Source organism: Phoxinus phoxinus (genome assembly GCF_949152265.1).
Source record: "Phoxinus phoxinus genome assembly, chromosome: 6".
Taxonomy (NCBI): Eukaryota; Metazoa; Chordata; class Actinopteri; order Cypriniformes; family Leuciscidae; genus Phoxinus; species Phoxinus phoxinus.
Window position 1 is genome coordinate 13,492,342 of NC_136881.1, and position 19,713 is coordinate 13,512,054.

The following is a 19,713-nucleotide window of genomic DNA, read 5'->3' on the forward strand; positions in this document are numbered from 1 at the left end:
TGTAAATCGCAGTTCATCTTAAATTCAAGCGCAATGTGTACAAGCGCATCAACTACATTTTTATAATTGTGTGGTATTGTTATTATTAAAATTTTCAGGAAGTAATTCATACAAATGAATTAATTTTAGTGATTAAATTTTCATGTGCACATAAAACTATATAAATACATATTGTGAATGTGATTGCCTATTTATCTTTACATTTTCATATGCTTTATTAATTAAATTACTTGTATATCAGTGCCAAAATGTTTGTATGCATGTATGCTTTTTGATTGGCTAAGCCGGCATAAGAAAATGTACTCGTTTCTGCCTTTATAAATCCCAATCTGTTCATAACTTTTGGTGAAATTATAAATTAGGTTCCTGAATTGTTTGTAGGGCTACGAAAATTGGCCAATTTTTTGTTCATTATTCATCAATATGACTAAAATAATAAGCGAAAAAATAATAATAAGAATGATTATTATTTTTACTAAATATTAAATACTGTTGAAATATTTTTTGAATATCTGTTGAAATTAACTGTAAAACTAATACAATGCTGTAAAATTATACAACTAATAAATTCATTTTCAAACGTTTTTATTTTGGTAAAAAACCGCAGAGCCTAAAAAGCTTCTCTTTTGTTGATAGCCGGACAAGTGCTTCTCATTTCAAGTTTGGGAAGACGGTTGGTGCACATTGTGTTCCCAATCCCAGCTCATGTATTTAATTAAATTGCAGCCTTTCGCCATATGATATCGCAATTTCAGTATTGTCGCGACTGATTGTGCAGCCCTATGTACAAGCCAGATCTGAACCCACATTGCTCACATGAGAACCAAAGCTCAATGTTTTGGAGTACATGCACTTACTGCCAAATCAACACTTTTATGTACTAATATGCACTAACAAGGCCACAGTTCTGAAAATAAAAACTGATTTCTTTGTTTGCATTGCAATAATCATGCTGAGTTTTTAGACAAAAACCTGACAAGGAAAAAAATCCATAAGGATATTTCATAAAGAAAGCCACAGTCCCAGATTACCCTGTGAAATACAATGCAAAGAGGGTCTATTGAGCGACTGTCTGCTTTATTGAACCACCTTTTTGATGACTGAACAAATGCAGAGGGCCAAACACACCAACATTACCTCACAAAGGTCACCTTAAAGCCTGCTGAATTGATCAGAAAGAGAGAGAGAGAATGTGTGAGGGAGAGAGAGAATCTGACTCCAGAGGACGAAGTACATCTACTGCTGCAGTGACCTACTGAATAAAACCACTCAGGCAAATGACGGTGCATGGGGTAAAAACTGCATTACAAACCACTTTCCACTTCTAAGATGGGAGCGAAACTTTAGCGAACAATACCTTAACTTGCTAAAATACTAGCATGAACGCTGTAAACAGCAAGCACTGAAACAGGCAGTTGTGCCAATTAATGATGCATACATTATCGTTTTGTATATAAACATGGTGCAGAGCAGATCCTGCTGGGACAGATTAGTCATGAGCTGTCATGGAGGAAAACATGAACCATAATGGCTGCACATCTGTCCAGTGTTAGCGACAGCGGTACTGGAGACAGGGTCAACAGTAAACTAGAAGAGCAGTGGCTAGTTTGAGTTATGATACTGTCTGTGGTGGGGGTGTGTGTGTGTGTGGGGGGGGGGGGGGGGGGGGGGGTGCAGTATCATAATTCTTCATCAAAAGTATTAATAATTCATATATAATTCATCAAAAGTATTCATCTTTTCCTTTGTCAATTCTTTCTTTAAACTGCCGCAAAGCCACCCTCAAGTTGTTTCAAACCTGTATGAATTTATTTCTTCTGCTGAACACAAAGGAAGATATTTTGAAGAATGTCGGTAACCAAACAGTAGACAGTACCCATTGACTTCCATAGTAGGAAAAAAAATACTATGGAAGTCAATGGGTACTGTCTACTGTTTGGTTACTGACATTCTTCAAAATATCTTTCTTTGTGTTCAGCAGAAGAAATAAATTCATACAGGTTTGAAACAACTTGAGGGTGAGTAAATGATGACAGAATTTTAATTTTAAAGTGAACTATCCCTTTAAAAAGTAATATCTGAGAGATTAATAAATACATTACCCTTCAAAAGAAAATTCTTTTATTTAGCAATTATTCATTAAAATGATCCAAAGTGACAGTAAAGACATTTATTAAGTTACAAAAGTTGTTGTTTTTTAATTACTACCGGTATTTAACTTCCTATTCATCAAATAATCCTGAAAAAAAAAGTTATGATATAATAATAATAATAATACATGTTACTTGAGCACCAAATTAGCATATTAAAATAATCTCTTAGAGATCACTTTCGGCCATCGGCCAGTTTAAAATCAGCCGATTAAGGAAATTTACCGAAATCCATGTATAGTTTGCAGCATTATTTGTGAGATTGTTTTTCCTTAAAAAAATGTCAAAAAATCATCTATCGTTATCGGCAGAGAAATTTAGTATCGGTGCATTTCTATTTGGTAGTAATACCTTTTTTTATGTCCCCACATGCCATTTAGACTTCAAATCTTTTTCCTTGCACATATTTGTTCATGTTCATGTGTTCTACAATCACATATCACAATGATATAATCCAGCAGTCCATCCTTTATATAAACTTCCCAGGCTGAATTCGCTTCAATCCATAATTCATCTGCTATGACTTATTAATGTCCCTTTTCACAGAGAGAGACAGAGAGAAATCAACAAATCCTGAGGAGCTCAGAGCAGAGGATGGATAAAAGAACAGGTTTTGGAAACAGTGATTAGATTAACACCCAGCTAAAAGTATGTGAACACCCGTAAAAACACTGGCATTGATATGAACTTCTCTCTTCCTCTGCTGCTACAGCTTCCACTCTTCTCGGAAGGCTTTCCACAATGTTGGAACACGGCAGCTGGGATTTGCTCCCATTAAGACACAGTAAACTCAGGCACTGATGTTGGGTGATGGGCCTTGGCTTGCAGTCTGCATTCCAATTAATCTCAAAGGTGTTCAATGAGGTCCAGGTCTGGGCTTTGTGAGGACTAGTCAAGCTACTTCAGATTCAGTAAACCATTTCTGTATACTCGTCTCCACCATAGACTGTAAAAAAAACGGCTAACAGACAGCAGACAAACGGCTAGTAGGCTAGTGATAGCATCGGCGATCCACCTTTCACTCAAGTGGCCACGTCCTTAATTATACAGAACTTTAAGGCTTAAAATAGTTTAAACGGATTGTACTGTTAACATATTTTTTTACTGCTGTAAAGTTGGGCATTTTAGCATGGCATTGACTCTCTTTTGGAGCATGTCTCTAGCGGCCAGTCAATGAATTGCAATGAATGTATTTTGATTTCATGGTGACTTTAAGCTAAATCTCCATCACTGATGTGTAAACAACCTCAAACTAATTTGTTTGTTTACTCACAACGCACATGGATGAAACATGATAAAATCATTAGGCCTACTGGCTGATTTAACAAGAGGCACAAAAAAGGACAGAAAACGACTAAATTCTGGGACATGCTGCAAATCTCCTTTCTCGTTGTTTCTCTGTTCTATATTCGGATGGGTCATAGTCAGACACTAATTAAAAATACAACAACGAGGATGGGCGTCTCTAGGTGTCTTGTTATGGAACGCATCTCTTTTGACTCCGGCTTGTTGAATCAATCCACCTAAAATGCAACATCTGCCCACAGTGACACTTCTTATTGACAAATACCCGAGACGCTCTAAAACATCTCTATTTATAACATCTATAAGCTAGAAAAATCTTTCCAATAATCCAGAGCTTAACAAACAGCACAACAGAAGATTTGCCCCATGTCTTAACGAATCCATGGATTTAGATTATACGAAAACAGACTGAACCTGTTCCCCCTTTTTTAGAAAAATTTCTATGAAATTCTAAAATCTCAAATATATTTAAACCGACGTTTCATTACTGACGTGGATGTGCATGGAGTTGTGTAACTCCACGCTCTGCAATTGTGATACATTAGTTTGACTGACATTGTGAGCATACCTGCGCGAGACCGTTTACGATAAATATTAAATTAATATATTTTCCAATGACTAGCCTACATTATTTACCAGAGCAAAAACACTTTCGTTTCTTGTTGGGTATATCAGCTAAATCCACCTCTCTGCACTTCCTTTGTCAGAAGAGCTAATCCAAGCTGGAAATATCGTGCATATGAAATAACTTTTAGTTAGAGATTAGATCTTCTTTCCATCAAAACTATCGGAACAGACAGGCCGGTCTGAACCCCGTGCTTTCCTGCTGAATGAGTCCGCACATTAAAAGCGTTTATGGGCTTATTCATTTCCCTTTTACCGCATAACTACCTGCGAACTTGTAGCTGCACGTATTTCTAATGGGCTTCAGCTGTCAACCAAAATAACCCCACATCATAACGCGTGAAATGAGTTGTCTTACCTGGCGGGTTAATAGCTGCTGTTATCGCTTGTTTCGGATGTAATTTGCACATTTAGAAGTTGAACATCTTTAATCTGGTTAATCGCGTGATTCACTTTTGTGTGAAAAGGCGTGGAGTAGCTATAGGCTATGACTAGAGCCCTAAAACTGAAACAGAGAGCAAAGTATGTTTCCCCTTGATATAGCCTATGCACAAAAAGAAAAGAAAAAAATCCACTCTCACTTGAAATCGTGGACTAACGTTACATTGTAACTTTACTCAATGTGGAGTTAGTTATTTTATGGGTTTACTTATGATTGTCCTTTTAAATAGCCTACGCAATCTGCACGTATTGTTGTGTGACAGAACCGTTCATAAATAATGTAGTGATGGGGCTTGACTGTTCACTTCATTATCATACAATAATCGATCTGCAAATAATCTACTAAACTTTTGGGGGGTGAGAGACAGTGTCTCCACCTAGTGGGTATTGCACAGATGAGCACGAAGATTGATAGTTGACAATGTCAATATATAGTTTTAATATACAGTAGCTTTAAATATTTTATTATAACTGGTGTAAATGTAAAAAAGAAAAACAATCCAAACCCTCACACAATAAATTAAGTAGAAAGTGAGAAACTGCAACATTAGGAATTGTAACTTCAGTCAAGATGAAACACCATTAGATTGGTACCGAGTATTGTCATCTTGAAAGTAAAGTGAAAGAAAATAAGTTATGATTAAAGTCATGATCCTTCATGAAACCAAATTACACAGGTTTCTTATATATGACCTATATGCCAACTTATATTTCATTGAGTTATAGCCAACTTGGTGGAAAGGAAACCAGGCAGTGGCCAAGCGGCGATCACTAAACCAGGAAAGGAGAGGCGTGTATTATTTCGCATACACTTCACCCTATAAGGGTGTTCAGGACTGGGCATCCAGTCCAGTCAAGACTACCCACCCCTCCCCCTATAAATATGTATTTCTGATTAAATAAATGTAGCCTTGGTGAGCATTAAGTTACTTTTTTCAAAAACACTAAAAACTAGGCATGCACGATATATCAGCCACCATATCGGTATTGGCCGATATATGATAATGTTTAATGTTATCGTTATAGCCTCAATAAGAAAATTTGGCCAATATATTAAAGCCGATAAATTATTTCCTTCAGCTGAGACACTTCAGATGAGCACTGTTTGTCATGATGGTTTTGAATAGTTTGAAATATGATTAAAATCACTTCAAAAAAGGAAAATAGAGTCTGTCATATAGGCTATACATACAATTTTAATAAGAACATTATGATTGTGTGCTTGGGACAGGGCTTTTAATGGCGAGACTTTTGTTTTTGTAATCAGGTTCTCAAAATCGATATAGTTTTTATCGACCAATATATCGGTTATTGCTTGCAAATATAAAGAATTATCAGTTATTGTATTGGCCAAAATGTTCATATCAGTGCATCCTTATTGAAACCCCAAACTTTTAAATGGTGTGTTAACTGATATTTTGGTGTGACAGCAGCTCAAAGGGTTTAAATGCAGCAGTGGTCCTCTCACTGGATGATGCTGATAAGGCGCTTGGTGCTGAGAGCTCTCCTAATCCCAGTGTGCGTCCTGATGAGAACCTTCCTCCTGCCCTGCCGTGATAACCAAACGCTCCCTGTTCAAAAAGGAAAAAAGAAACGACAACCTTAAGGAAATAAGAAAATATGAATGTAAAAAATAATAATATGTAGATATTTTAATAATAATATGCAAGAGATGACTTTGGCTATTTGTTTCAGATTACACATATATAATTCCTATAATATTATATTACCATAAGTGTGTGTTGTATTGTTGTTAAGAAAAGTAGTGAAATATAAGTTACAAATACAGAAATCTCACTCTGTGTAGTGTCTTTACATATATATACGTGTAATATAAATATATATATATATAAATAAAATAATTAAACACAAAGAGAAGTAACTGAAAGGAAGCTACTTGGTGAGTTTGATTATCACCCATTGTTTTTATTTATTTTTTAAGTGCATGCATTTTTTTAATTATGGCCACTTTAAAACAATGATAATGCTAAATCAGGCATACATTTTTTTTTTACATAACCCTAATAACCCCATAACCCTGCCAAATTTGATGTCAACAATACAGTAATTTAGCCCCACTGATGAAGAAGTAAAAAAAGGTTGTAAACACGATTATAGCTCTAAATTAAATATTTGTATCCTTGTGAGACAAGCAAATACATTACCTAAAATGTCTTTCTTTTTTTCTTTCTGTTTCAAAAATGACACAAAACAGGAAGACAAGCAGGAAGTGGTACAGTAAAACGTTTCATCTATGTAATCAAGAAAGTGTTAGTTGTGAAGGAGACATGCAGAAAATATCTGTAGGTTAAGTAGGATTATTAATGTGGGACTAGATAACTAAATGTGGGACTAGATAAGATAAAGGGTGAGATGTGAGAGTGTGTGAGATTTCCAATGTATGTTCAACAAGTTGAGAGGTTGTCGAGCTTACAGTGGTGCAGTCATCACCGTCTTTTACCATGACGAGATCAAGTGCCTTCAAACTCATCCTCGTCTTCATTCTCACCTTCATCTTGTGCCTACCAGAGTTTTTTCCAAGTAAGTAAAAATTGTAAAGTAAGATGTTTTGGGGGTCCTTGAGCAAGCGTGAGGCAGTGGTGTGTGTATATGAGGATGTGTGTTTCAGAGAAAAGCGTGGTCAGAAAGAAAATGTTTGTATGATTGACAGCATGAGTAAACTTCAGTATTGTCAATGTCTTTTAGAAATATATACTAAGGTGCATTGTTGCATTGCCTTCTGTATGTCTAAATTTCAGCAGTATTAAACTTTAATACGGGCTAAAACAGTTGGCTCTCTGTCGCAGGTTATTACACCTGTGGTCTGGACATGGTGCGCTGTGTTAAACACCACTGAGTTTGCGTGTGTGTGTGTGTGTGTTTATGAGGTAAAACTTTGGATTATATCCAAACATAGCCTACAGTACCAATACACATTTGTTTTTATGGTTTTAGACACGGTGACACTCTGAGCACAAAACTGTTAGGTTGGTTTAGGTTTCTAACTTTTAGACAGGAAGTGTCACTTTAACTTGCCAACAGAAACAGAAAACCACGCTGGTGTTTGAGAAAACAGGAAGAACAACTTCTCAAAACATTACACTTCACATGATAAAGGTGTCAAATGAAGTGTACAAAAATTAGCAACTGATAATAGCTTACATTTTTGCTGTAACTTAAAAAACGATTCTGATAGTGTTTATGATTACTTCGTTTAAGTAATGTTTTAGTGTGTGTGTGTGTGTGTGTGTGTGTGTGTGTGTGTGTGTGTGTGTGTGTGTCTGTGTCTGTGTCTGTGTCTGTGTGCGTGCAAAACGTGGATTATGAGGACATTTCATGAGTCCTCGTAATTCACGTTTTATTTTTTAAATGTAAAAATGCAGAATGTTTCCTGTGATGGTATAGGTTTAGGGATAGGGGCAGTATAAGGGGATATAATATACAGTTTGTACAGTATAAAAACCATTACGTCTATGAAGAGTCCTCATAATGTAGTTGCACCAACATGTGTGTGTGTGTAGGCATCAAACAAGGGCATCAAACAAGATCATCAATTATTAAATTAGTTAATTTAATCTATAAAGCAGAAAAACAGTGATGTCATTGTTCAACTCAGTTTAATAATCATGTTTAACTGTGGAATTCCTTGTGAAAAACTATACTACCCATGATGCTGTACAGAAAATTACACCAATCACACTTTTTCCGGTTATCACTGTAAAGCTGCTTTGAAACAACCTGTATTGTATAAAGTGTTATATAAATAATAAGTGGAATGACACAATAGGGCCATAGACTATAGCACCTAACGTTTCATGCTTTTCCCAGACAACTTTATCCCTGGTTTAACAAGTTGTTGGGGAAAGTTACTTTGAAAAATAATGCATTACAATATTGCGTTACTCCCTTAAAAATAAATGAATTTGGAGGCCGTCCCTGAACTGCCAGCATCTCCCTTGCTTACTGTAGGCTATTGCCGGTACCGCCCATAAAGGCTCCCTGTCCCGCCTACGCCACCTTTTGTAATGCGTAGTTTTATATTTCTCCTTTGTTTTTTATTTGATTGGGCTGTTTGCAATGCTTCATGGGAGTGTAGTTATTTCACTCTCTAAAGCCGTTAAGTTCACAGTCTGAGTACCTTTGTCTTTTTATCCGATTTTCCGAATCAAAGTTTGTAATGTTGTGATTCACCTTCTAGGTTGGCTTGGTTCATAATGTTTTAACAAAGACTCTTTTTAAATCCCTATGGGAAAATGAATGGAAAAAATACTTCCGGCAACTGAAAAAAAGGTCACAGTTGCACTCTATTGCTATGATCTCAAGTGAGTGACAGGTTGTCCCGCTCTCCCACCGGGAAACACATCATCAGAGAAGAGATGTTGCTGCAAGAGGGAGGAGAAGTTGTTTTTACTTAAGATTATAAGGGCACAAATATAAAAAAATTATGTGGACATATAAATTATTTATAATAAATAGGCTACTGCAATATTATAAAATAATCATTTTGATTTCATGGTGACTAAGTAATTAAAAAACATTAAATAAAAACTCTTAATATGCTATAAAACCAACATGAATACAAAGCAAACTTTTTAAGAACAATTGGCACATGGGTTTAAACTTCTTTTTTCACTGAATGTGGGTATTGCACATGACTTAAAATCTGAAGTAAGAGCGTTTTCTTCTTTTTCTTCCTTTTTTTGGGTTCTCAGAAGAATCAAAAATGCAGTTTTGCTGTGAGCCTTTTGACCCTTGCCGACCTGAAAATGATGCAAAGTTTTGTGGTCAGGCTGTCCCTCCATGTGCGACAGAACTTATAAATGCCAGCAGTCAACACAGACGTGATGAAGGATGGTATCTGTGTAAGGCTGAAATTGATCTGCGGCTTCTCCACAACAATACCTCACAGTCAGGTGGGATAGTTGTTTTATTATTATTGTATTTGTGAAATGTACTGCTGCTTGTTGTTTATTGTCTACAATAATAACCAATAATAAAAACTGTGTGCATGTTGTACATTTCATAGTAGAGGATGTGATGGTGCTTCTGACAATGAAGGCAGGCAATCTCACTGGATGGAACATTAGCGTATTTGCGCATCTCAACAACACTGAACTATACACTGGACCCCAAAATGACCAGAGACTATTCTACTGCTACCTCACACCAGACAACAGCAAATGTCTAGATCTGAACATGTCCACAGAAGAACCCACACAACAAAACAGCAGTCATCCAAGACAAAACACCTCCATTTTAAAAACCACTTCTGCCAAACCAATCACCTCTTCGCTTAAAACAACTACAATATCTTCGCAAGTAACCGCTTCTACACATGAGCTTCAGTGCCAAACAACTAGCAGCAGTTTCCTCTTTTACTACCACGAGCACAATGAAACAGCAAGATCTGCTGCGTTACCAGTTACACACACAAAAAAAGGTGAGAAACCGTCAGAGAACTGTTATTTTTCACAACGCCATGCTACACACAAGACAAATGATAATAAACTAGATTTAAACATTAAGAGGCCAATATAATAAAAGTCCACCTGTAGTCAATAATTATATCCCTTAAAACTAATCTTTGATCACCATATTAATTTTTTTTTTTTCCTTGAAAAACAATTATTCCCTAAAGGGGTCATCGGATGCCCATTTTCCACAAGTTAGTGTGATTCTTTAGGGTCTTCAAGTAAAGTTTGTAACATACTTTGGTTAAAATTCCTCAATGGTTGTGTAAAACAACACCCTTTTACCTCCTCAAAAACAGCTCTGTTCACTGTGACCTGTTTCGGTGCATGTCTCTTTAAATGATAATGAGCAACTGCTCACCCCACTCTCTTCCATGGGGCGTGTCAACACAATACAAGTGCTGCCTTGGCAACCTGCCTTGGCAACTCTACACCCAACACCCTTGCCTCATTTAGTATACGCGGTTCTATGAATATGCCCCTATGAATTTTCCCTCCACTCACTCACACCAGTTCAGAGATCCACTTGTTAATGATCATGAGTTGACATGATTGGTTACAAGGTAATTTGTGATGTCAGAAACACCAGCGATTTCAAACCGCGTTTTTGAGACTGTCTTTGGTTCACTGCAGTTTTAGGGAGAAAATACTCAGCAATGGTGTTGACTTATGAATTTACATATGGTTTGTCTTAAAGCATATTAAAAACACCACATAGGTCAGCAGCGATAGCACCGTGGGCAAGTGCGCCGATACCTTTGTGCTTTGGGCGACTCGAGTCCCGGAGTCGTGGACCTTTCCTGATCCCGTTTCCCCTCACTTCCTGTCTAGCTACTGTCCTGTCCCAATAAAAGGCCAAAAAAAAAAATCCAACAACATTAAACGCTTGTTTTTCATCACAGGGGGGGCTTATGAACTACCTTTCGTGACACAACAACAGTAGTCTTTTTAAAAGATATATGGTGGATTTGCTTGACCACTATGACAGTCACCGCAAGCGGAGTGATACAAACGGTGGAGAGGTTAGAGTGCCGTTACTGGATGAATATCAAACGGCTGAAAAAAAGCTCTCAGCCAATCAGATTCGAGAACCAGAAAGAACTGTTTTATATATATATATATATATATATATATATATATATATATATACAGTGTGTGTGCATGTGTGAAGCATATTTATATAAATGCTTTTTCTAACTTTTCTTAAAAAAAAAAAAAAAGACTTTATTTTTTTTAAATAAATAATTGCTTTATACCAAACTTTGGACTTTTTAGCACATTTTAAAAATAAAATACAAATAATTCAGCATATATATTTCTTTCAGCCATGCTGATTACATCATATCAAATATGTTTTTACAAATACACAGTGACTCGTTCTCACCCAAGCATCTCCACCTCTCTCATAAATTCCCTCTGAAGGAGAGCTGAGACTCTTTTATCCTGTCTATTGATTCGGGTATGGAAGGAGACAGCAGGACTTCATAATTCAACCTAACTTTTGATAAATATATTATAGCAATACATCAAGCCAGTCTATTCAGTGTTTGACTCGTCCAAAACCACAAATCCTTTCAGACAGCACATTGCCAGACTCACACAAGGTCATTTGGGTTAATGTAAGTGTAAAATGAACTTGGTAAGACTTTTAAAGCTTCATGTATTATGATTCGCTGTACTCTTGTTAAAGTTTCTGTTGCTATACTTAATTTCCTTGTTCCTAGTGGGCTGGGGCGTGATCACTTCGGTGTGGTTGGCTCTGGTACTGACTGTGATTGTGGTAACTCTATTGAGTGTGAGCTGCCTGATCTTCAAGAGCAAACATAGTGAGTATCACTTCTACAAATCAATCAACAGCCCTTTGACACTGGGGTGTTTTCAGTTTGGGATCCATAATGATAATATAATTGACAATATGGACATCACATTGGATTAATCTATTTGGATCAATCTTGTTTTTTGGTCTTTTCACTTTAGGAAAGTCCCATTTGTTCACAATTGTGCCAGTTTCAGCCAGCGGACATCAGGTCAGCAAGCCAACAGAAAATTGTGAGTGACACTAACAAGTTTATATAGTCGCAAAGCTTTTCTATTAGCCTGGAAAAACCCTGCCGAACTTCTGGCAAATTTAGATTTGCTCGGCAAGTCCGTCTGGCCAAGACCCCATTCAAGCCCATTTCCAATTTTTCCAAATCGAGGCACCAATCACAAACGATCGCTCTGATTGGTTTTAGGTCTATCCATATATTTCGTACAGGCTTCTGAGGCAGTGTTACGGTTTAATGATCTACAGCAAAATAGAGAGAGCTTTAGTGAAAACTAAGTGAATAATTGAATGGCTACTATAGTGATTTTTCACTAGAAATCATAAGTGGAAAATATGGATAAAAAATTTACATTTACATACAAACTGATGACCATCTCATCTGTCACAGAATGGAAAGCACAGGATTGTGGGATATCAAAGGCAGCAAAGGATACAAAAATCGATCAGATAAAGGTATCTCAGGAGACAGGAAGTGAAACTAACATTGCATTCGGACATGTCTTGAATGCCTTCCTACCTTGGAATGCGTCCTCCAAAGGTAGCATGTATCAGTTTTTGAACGCAGCCAAAGACTTAACCCAAAACAGCGATATAAATACACTGGGACTAAACAAGATAATTAACAAGACACAGGTGAGAAAATCAAAAATCATGGCAGCAAAATAGAGCATGAACCAAGAAAACAAAGGAAACTGAACCGAAAACAAACTGAAATCGGAAAACTTTTTATGCATTTTGGCCATTTATTTACATTACAGGGGTGATTTGGGGTCCTGAAAAAGCAAGCTTTTGAAAATGGGTTTCAAAGTTCAGGGTTTTGAAAACAATGCCTTTACCGTCTCCACGTAAACAACAAAAATGTATTACATGTTCACGCATGCATATTATGTGTTCGCTGGGTGTTGACAAGTCCTGTCTTGACAAAGTGACATCGCCAACTACTGTCCTGGCATTCCAGCCCGATCTCATCCCAAGGCGTCATATACTGACACTTTTGACAAATCGTCTACATCCAACGCACATGGCACCCTTTAGCGTCAATATGAGACGCTGATAGATATGGGCCAGAAGGCGCCTCCTAGCGGTCTAACCCTAACCCTACCCCAGACCTAAACCCAACCATAACCGTGCGTGTCATATTGACGCTAAAGGGTGCCATGTGCGTTGGATGTAGACGATTTGTCAAAAGTGTCAGTATATGACGCCCTAGGATGAGAATGCGTTGGGCATTCATAATGCAGCCTTAATTGTCATTTTCGCAGATCCGTGTGAACGGGGATCGTTTTGACAATGTTGTCTTCTGTTTTTAGTACATTGTTGTCATGTAAACATACCCTTACTGAAAGTCCAACTCAAGAAAAACACAAATACAGATCAGATGTGACAGCTAATTCATTTTCTAATTTTTGCTTTCAGTGATGAGCAATGTCCCTGATGTGACCATAGCAATGTACAGCATGAGTGGTAAGCAAGTGTTTGTCTTGTGATTGTTTGGCAAATGTACCCTTGCTAAATTTGTGTAAATGGTACAGGAATGGTATTAGTGGTCTTTGAAATATACTATGATATTCATAATAACATTTGATATTTACATGGTCATCTTAGGAAGAATACCATGATATTACCATTGGTACAGGCCAAATTAAAATAGGGTAATGCCACAGCAAAAAAAAAGTAGGCCAATGCATACTTTTTCTTGTAAAATAATTATTTGTTAGTATTAGTTTTAGTTTTAGTAATAAAGAAACTATGTTAAATAAGTGTTAAAGGTCTTAGTATATTTACAAGGCACTATATATGTAAAGATTGCTAATAGACTTGTGTGTCCTATTTTTAATTTTTTTAATTTAATTCTTAATTTGCATATTCATAGCACCGCATAGTTTTCACTACATGTCATCAATCCGGAAGTCGGCCATTTTGGAGGCACTGAACGCATACAATGCCACTGAACTGAACGGACTCGCAAATTTGGCTGATTATTGCTGATGAAAAATGGACGAGTTTTGGTCTGTAGGCCTACTAATCGGTCGCATCGGGAAAAAAAACATTTCGAGGTATATAGACTGTCAAAAGTTAAAGAGAAGAGATCTAAAATTATGTCCACACTGTGTATCGCAACTGTTCAGATCCCATTTCAAATTTTAAGGCCAAAACGTGACGTCGCAATCAAACCAACAACAGGGCAACAATATGCAAGTGCCGTGACCATTCCGTTAGTCCAGCAGTACATGCAGCAAGGTTGTTGTTGTTTATATCATACTTGTTTCATAGATATTAATGGTTGATGTATTTCTGTTTCTCTCATATAGACGATGATGTATTCTTTGAGAGCTCTTCAACTGAGAACAGAACAGAAGGTAAACAAACTGTTCTATCATACACTCTTTTTACCCAGAAGAGATTTGTGCTTTATCAAAATGCTGTAAGGTAACCTTGTATGTTTTTACCAGCACTGACTAACTCCAAACCAACCTAACTCTCAATCTATACTTTCACAGAAAACCTGCTCAGGGTAGCTGACCTTATGTACACGAGAAGTAAGTGTTTGTTTGGATTTCTTTTAATGCAGAGACAAGCATAAGTTGTGTCCCAAATGACGCACTACACTATGCACTCACACTGTGTACTCAGCCATGTACAGTATGAATTTTATAGTTATGTCACTCAACATCTGTTTCTGATAGTCCCTCGCCCTCCACTACAGCCCGGTCTCACCCCAAAACGTCACATACTGACGGGTCTTGACCATACGTCAACATACGACGAAAAGGGTACCCCTATAACGTCAATATGAGACGCAGACATAAGTGCACCAGCAGCGCCTCCTAGCGGTACCCTAACGCATACCTAAACCTACCCATAACCCGAATCGTCACACATGGACGTTAAAGGGTACCCTTTTCGTTGTATGTTGCCGTATGGTCAAGACCCGTCAGTATGTGACGTTTTGGGGTGAGACTGTGTTATCCACTATATAAAAAAAGTACATGAAGTCTCCAGGATTTCACACTTCGTTTTTCGGTTGAAAAAGTGCACTTTTTCAGTGTGAACGCACTAATTACACTGTTTAAACTACAAAATGGCACAGAATAGTACACAAATTGGGACGCACCTATACAGTAATTACAACAGATATGTCCTTGGAGCAATTTAAGGGACACTAATGATGAAAATTCGGTCATCATTTCATTTACTCCCCTCAAGTTGTTACAAACCCATATGACTGAGATAACTTATTCTTCTGTGGAACATCAGTTTTGAGAATGTTCACGTTGCTCATAACCATATAGTGGATGAGGACCAGAAAACGGCAAGTTCCAAAAAAGGACATAAAAGCACCATATGTGACTCTTCCAAATCTTCTGAAGCCATATGATAGCTTTGTATGCCATTTTGTGAGCCGTTGTCACATCTACTTTTATTGCATTCTTCTATATATAACTCCTTTTGATGCCAGGAAGAAGGAAAGTAATTTAAAATTTCATTTTGGATGGGTTATTCCTTAAAACTTGCAGCTGTGTGTGTGTGTGTGTGTGTGTGTGTGTGTGTGTGTGTGTGTGTGTGTGTGTGTGTGTGTGTGTGTGTGTGTGTGTGTGTGTGTGTGTGTGTGTGTGTGTGTGTGTGTGTGTGTGTGTGTGTGTGTGTGTGTGTGTGTGTGTGAGTGAGAGAGAGAGAGAGAGAGAGAGAGAGAGAGAGAGAGAGAGAGAGAGAGAGAGAGAGAGAGAGAGAGAGAGAGAGAGAGAGAGAGAGAGAGAGAGAGAGAGAGAGAGAGAGAGAGAAGCCCGGCTCAATCGGCCCAATGGAGGCATCCAATCAGCGGGTGAAGGAATTTGTAATTTGATAAAATGAAATACATTTTCTCATGTATTAACTCGTTATTGCATCTGACTCCATAAATGAAAAGGTTTTAATGATATCTGTGCATCATTAAATGTGAGCGAATGTTTGACTATTCTTTTGAACTCTGAAAATAATCAGTTAGAATAAAATGACAGTAGAGTCAGTTAGAATAAAATCAAATGTTTACTATTTATTATGTCAGATAAATGTATCATGCCAATTTCATAATCAGTTCAAAGATAATAATAGATACAAAACATCAAATGCTCTGGAATAAAGAGAGAATATGCAATACCTTGACATTATAAAATCATGATGCAAAGTGTTTTGCTTACACTTCGCATCACGGGCTGGTCCGGGTTGCAGAATCTCGCCGAGCCTCTTTCAGCATCTCCCTGAATACTCAGACCAAGGCAGAAACTACTTTTCAAATGTAAACATGAGTTCACAGTGGGAATTTGATAAAACATTTGTTAACACCTTTTGGGAGCAGGAGGCCATTAGCCTGTACGACACACCCTCCTGTGTGCAAGATATTTATAAACTCTTAAGAACTTTATTACCTTTTGGTTTTACTTCTTTGGGAATGAGACCTTTGTGCCAGTCGCACTGAGACATTTCAAATGATAAACGTGTTATACTGTGTGATAATTATTCACATTAAACCATATTGATTCTTGGTTGAATTTTGGGGATCTCAGCATGAGGGAGAAGGGATAGGGGAAGAAGCTTTTCGTCTCAAATGGTGAGACTTACTAGATACTAACTTCACAAGAGAGAGTTCAAATGTTAATTTCCAGCAAGGTCCTTTGTCTTCTCAGGGACTGGTCGATCCTCAACCAGACTGCCGACATTTCCTAATTTCTCAAGTCTTACAGTTATTAGACGACAATCATATACATATACAACCATACACATATATATGAGGTTATATATACTGTATTGAGGAACTGGTCTTCTGTACAGTGTATTCATGTATTCCTATTAATGGCGCAATGGATAAGACACATGCCTTTGGTGTGAGAGACCCGGGTTCGAATCCACTGTGAGACACCAATGTGTCCCTGAACAAGACACTTAACCACTAGTTGCTCCAGAGGCGTGCGACCTCTGATATATAGCAATTGTAAGTCGCTTTGGATAAAAGTGTCAGCTAAATGAATAAATGTAAAATGTAAATTAATGGTAGGCTATGTGTGTTTAATTCTTTATTATGGTCTCTCATGTTCTAGGATTGTCACCAATCGTTGAGATTACAGGTATGAATGAGACATTTAACACATTTACATATTCTTTCAAGAAACACAGTAGTATTGAATAGCATTAAATACACATAGACCTACACATATCACATAAATAGCATAACTGAAACAACTGCTTGATTCTTTATATTGTCACAAAATGTAAATATTACTATCGCCCAGCAATATATTTAAAATTGGATATATAGTACATCCAACCTCATCAGCAATATGTACTGTATAGCAAATCTCAATGCTTGATTGTTTGCAAAATATAAAATATACGATTGCCCATGCAGCTCGGCTAAATGCAACTAAGTCATGAAGACAATAAAGGGGTCGTATTATGCTTTCTTACATTTTCAACTTTCTTTAGTGTGTAATGTTGACGTTTGAGCATGAAAGAGGTCTGCAAACTTACAATGCACAAAATTCCAGGGAGTTATTCCTGATATCAGTAAGCACCGTTTCTGAACTCCCTGAAACGCCTCGTCTCGGTTTCCTCCCATAGACATCACTATATCCCTTTAAATAATTCAGGTGCAAAAAAGGGACAAGGCCAGGATGTTTCATCCGAAAGCTTAAAAATGCTGCCTTTGGAGGATGCATTCCAAGGTAGGAAGGCATCAGGGCACGTCCGAATCCAATATTAGCCTCACTTGCTGTCTTTTGAGATACCTTCATCTGATACATTTTTGAAGGCAGCATAGATGTATCCTTTGATATCCCACACTCCTGTGCATTCCATTCCGTGACAGTTAAAATAAAAGATGGCGTCTGAAAGTTGCGGTTGGTTGTCAGTTTGTGTGTAAATGTATGTTTATGACCAATGCTTTCCACTTTTTATGTCAGTTCTAGTGAGAAGTACTATTGTAATAATTAAATATTTGCTTGGTTATCACTAAAGCTCGCTCTACTGTGTTGTAGTATATTAAAGCCTCACGCTGCCTTAGAAGCCTGTCCGTAACTAGTTTTGTGAGGTTCCTTTGTGCACAAATGCTGCCTGCAAAGTCATTGCCTGATAGGGAAGCAAGGTAACAAGTCCGCTGCCTAAAGCTTTAAGACATGGCCAGTGTGTTGAAACTTGTGGTTATGACAAGGGTTGACATTTCCGAAACGCGCTAGATTCAAAGCACACTGCGTTTTTCGAAAAGGAGGGGCTTCATATAGACCAGAACTAACCAAGAGCGTTAAAGACAGACTAGGAAGAGAGGTGCTGCAATCATGTAAAATATGTGAAAAATAATGTGTTTTGAAAAATCAAGCATGAAAAATTATTCTAGTAGAACCAAAAACCGAAATCAAGACTTTGAAAAAGGGCATAGAAGGACCTCTTTAAGATATTATAAACATTAACATCATGATTTTTTGTAAAGCTGATTTGATTGAAACAGTGTGTATTGTGAAAATACCTTTATATTTTCTTTCTTTTTAAAATAAAATAAAACTGACTTTAAAATTGACTTGATTCCAGATGAAAATGAGGAAGAGGAGCAATGTAATGCCCCAGAAACAAAGGAAGGTAAATATAAAAGGATGAGTCTAACTTTTCTCGGTATACTAGTGATCATTATAGTTTGGATAAAAAAATGCCTCATAAGTCCAAACCCTCAAGCATTTCATGTGTTTGGAATATTAAACAGCATTTGTATGCTTTAAATTCAATCTAAGTGGAGACTTTACAAAGCAGATTAATACTTCAAAAAGATGTCCACATTAATTTCCTCATCCTTCAGCTGATGTAAAACAGTCTGTCTGATGATGGTATACTATCTTGTCACTACTAGTTCCTATCCAGTATAGCCTGAAACAGTGTTTGAATCTCTTTTTCTTACACTCTTTGAATCTTGCACAAAGTCTCATCCAGTCACAGTGATGATGACACAAGCTAATGATCGGTAGATCTTTGATGCCAGTATGTTGCTTGGGGCAAAATAAATTGCACTAAAGATGGACTCCTGGCAAGACTAATGTTGTCATGCATAGAATTCTACAAGATACATTTTTAATAAATATTGTTATTTTTACAGAGTTTAAAAAATCACATCAGCTCCAACATCTGGCAGCACAAGGCAACTGTGAACCATCAAGTAAGTGACGTTTCCAGCCTCTCATTCGTCATTAATCATCAAGAAGCAGAATTATTCATTTGATATATCTGTAATTTTACACCTTCTCCATTCTCTCTTTTTCCATCTCCAGCTTATCTGCATCATCGAAACAACTTTTCTTGTTCCGGTCATTAAGAAAATGGGGAGCTTTAACCCTTTTAAATCATCGAGAAACAGCAGAGGCACTTTTTAAAATTGAAAGTTTATTTATTTAAACTAATGAACATGTGACGTGCTGAGAACAGTGAGAACTGGACATTTTCACACGCTAAAAAAAAAACATTACTGCACTGATCATTTCAGTCTTTAGTTTCATATAATTTATATTACAGATTATGTTCTTTGTAAATTTTATTCAAAATAAACACTGGTAATCGTGTAACTGTTCATTATTTTAAGCGAATGTCGGTTGGACCTCCAAATCTGCTCAGACAATGCAACACATGATTAATAATCTTCATTTTTAGTAAAGTCACTTAA

General features: G+C 37.0%; 2 protein-coding genes across 4 annotated transcripts in view; one reads left to right on the top strand and one right to left on the bottom strand.

The window, feature by feature from the left end:
• Positions 1 to 4,805, bottom strand: part of klhl5 (kelch-like family member 5) — a 61,458-nt gene extending 56,653 nt beyond the window's left edge. Inside the window, exon 1 of the mRNA XM_079615141.1 lies at positions 4,438 to 4,805. The gene's annotated coding sequence lies outside the window, so the exon portion shown is untranslated. The remainder of the gene's footprint in view (positions 1 to 4,437) is intronic.
• Positions 4,806 to 6,723: 1,918 nt separating this feature from the next.
• On the top strand, positions 6,724 to 19,612 carry LOC307000194 (uncharacterized protein). Of its 3 annotated transcripts, none has more exons than XM_079615606.1 (12): positions 6,724 to 7,061; positions 9,233 to 9,433; positions 9,547 to 9,960; positions 11,716 to 11,817; positions 11,969 to 12,040; positions 13,455 to 13,502; positions 14,351 to 14,398; positions 14,540 to 14,578; positions 17,114 to 17,140; positions 18,597 to 18,644; positions 19,153 to 19,212; positions 19,325 to 19,612. In XM_079615606.1, the coding sequence occupies exons 1-12, from the start codon at positions 6,983 to 6,985 to the stop codon at positions 19,366 to 19,368; spliced, it is 1,182 nt and encodes a 393-aa protein (XP_079471732.1). In that variant the 5' UTR covers positions 6,724 to 6,982; the 3' UTR covers positions 19,369 to 19,612. The 3 variants fall into 3 exon arrangements, with proteins under 3 accessions (XP_079471732.1, XP_079471733.1, XP_079471734.1); XM_079615607.1 differs by having other exon boundaries at positions 6,727 to 7,061; positions 9,550 to 9,960; positions 19,325 to 19,611; XM_079615608.1 differs by having other exon boundaries at positions 6,908 to 7,061; positions 9,310 to 9,433; positions 19,325 to 19,611.
• The last annotated feature ends 101 nt before the right edge of the window (positions 19,613 to 19,713 follow it).

What these genes read in the sequence shown, in the direction of transcription:
- LOC307000194 (XM_079615606.1), top strand. Translation starts at nt 6,983, where the DNA reads ATGACGAGATCAAGTGCCTTCAAACTCATCCTCGTCTTCATTCTCACC. An exon ending in AGTTACACACACAAAAAAAG is followed by an intron (nt 9,961 to 11,715) that starts GTGAGAAACCGT and finishes CCTTGTTCCTAG; the next exon opens with TGGGCTGGGGCGTGATCACT. An exon ending in TGACCTTATGTACACGAGAA is followed by an intron (nt 14,579 to 17,113) that starts GTAAGTGTTTGT and finishes CTCATGTTCTAG; the next exon opens with GATTGTCACCAATCGTTGAG.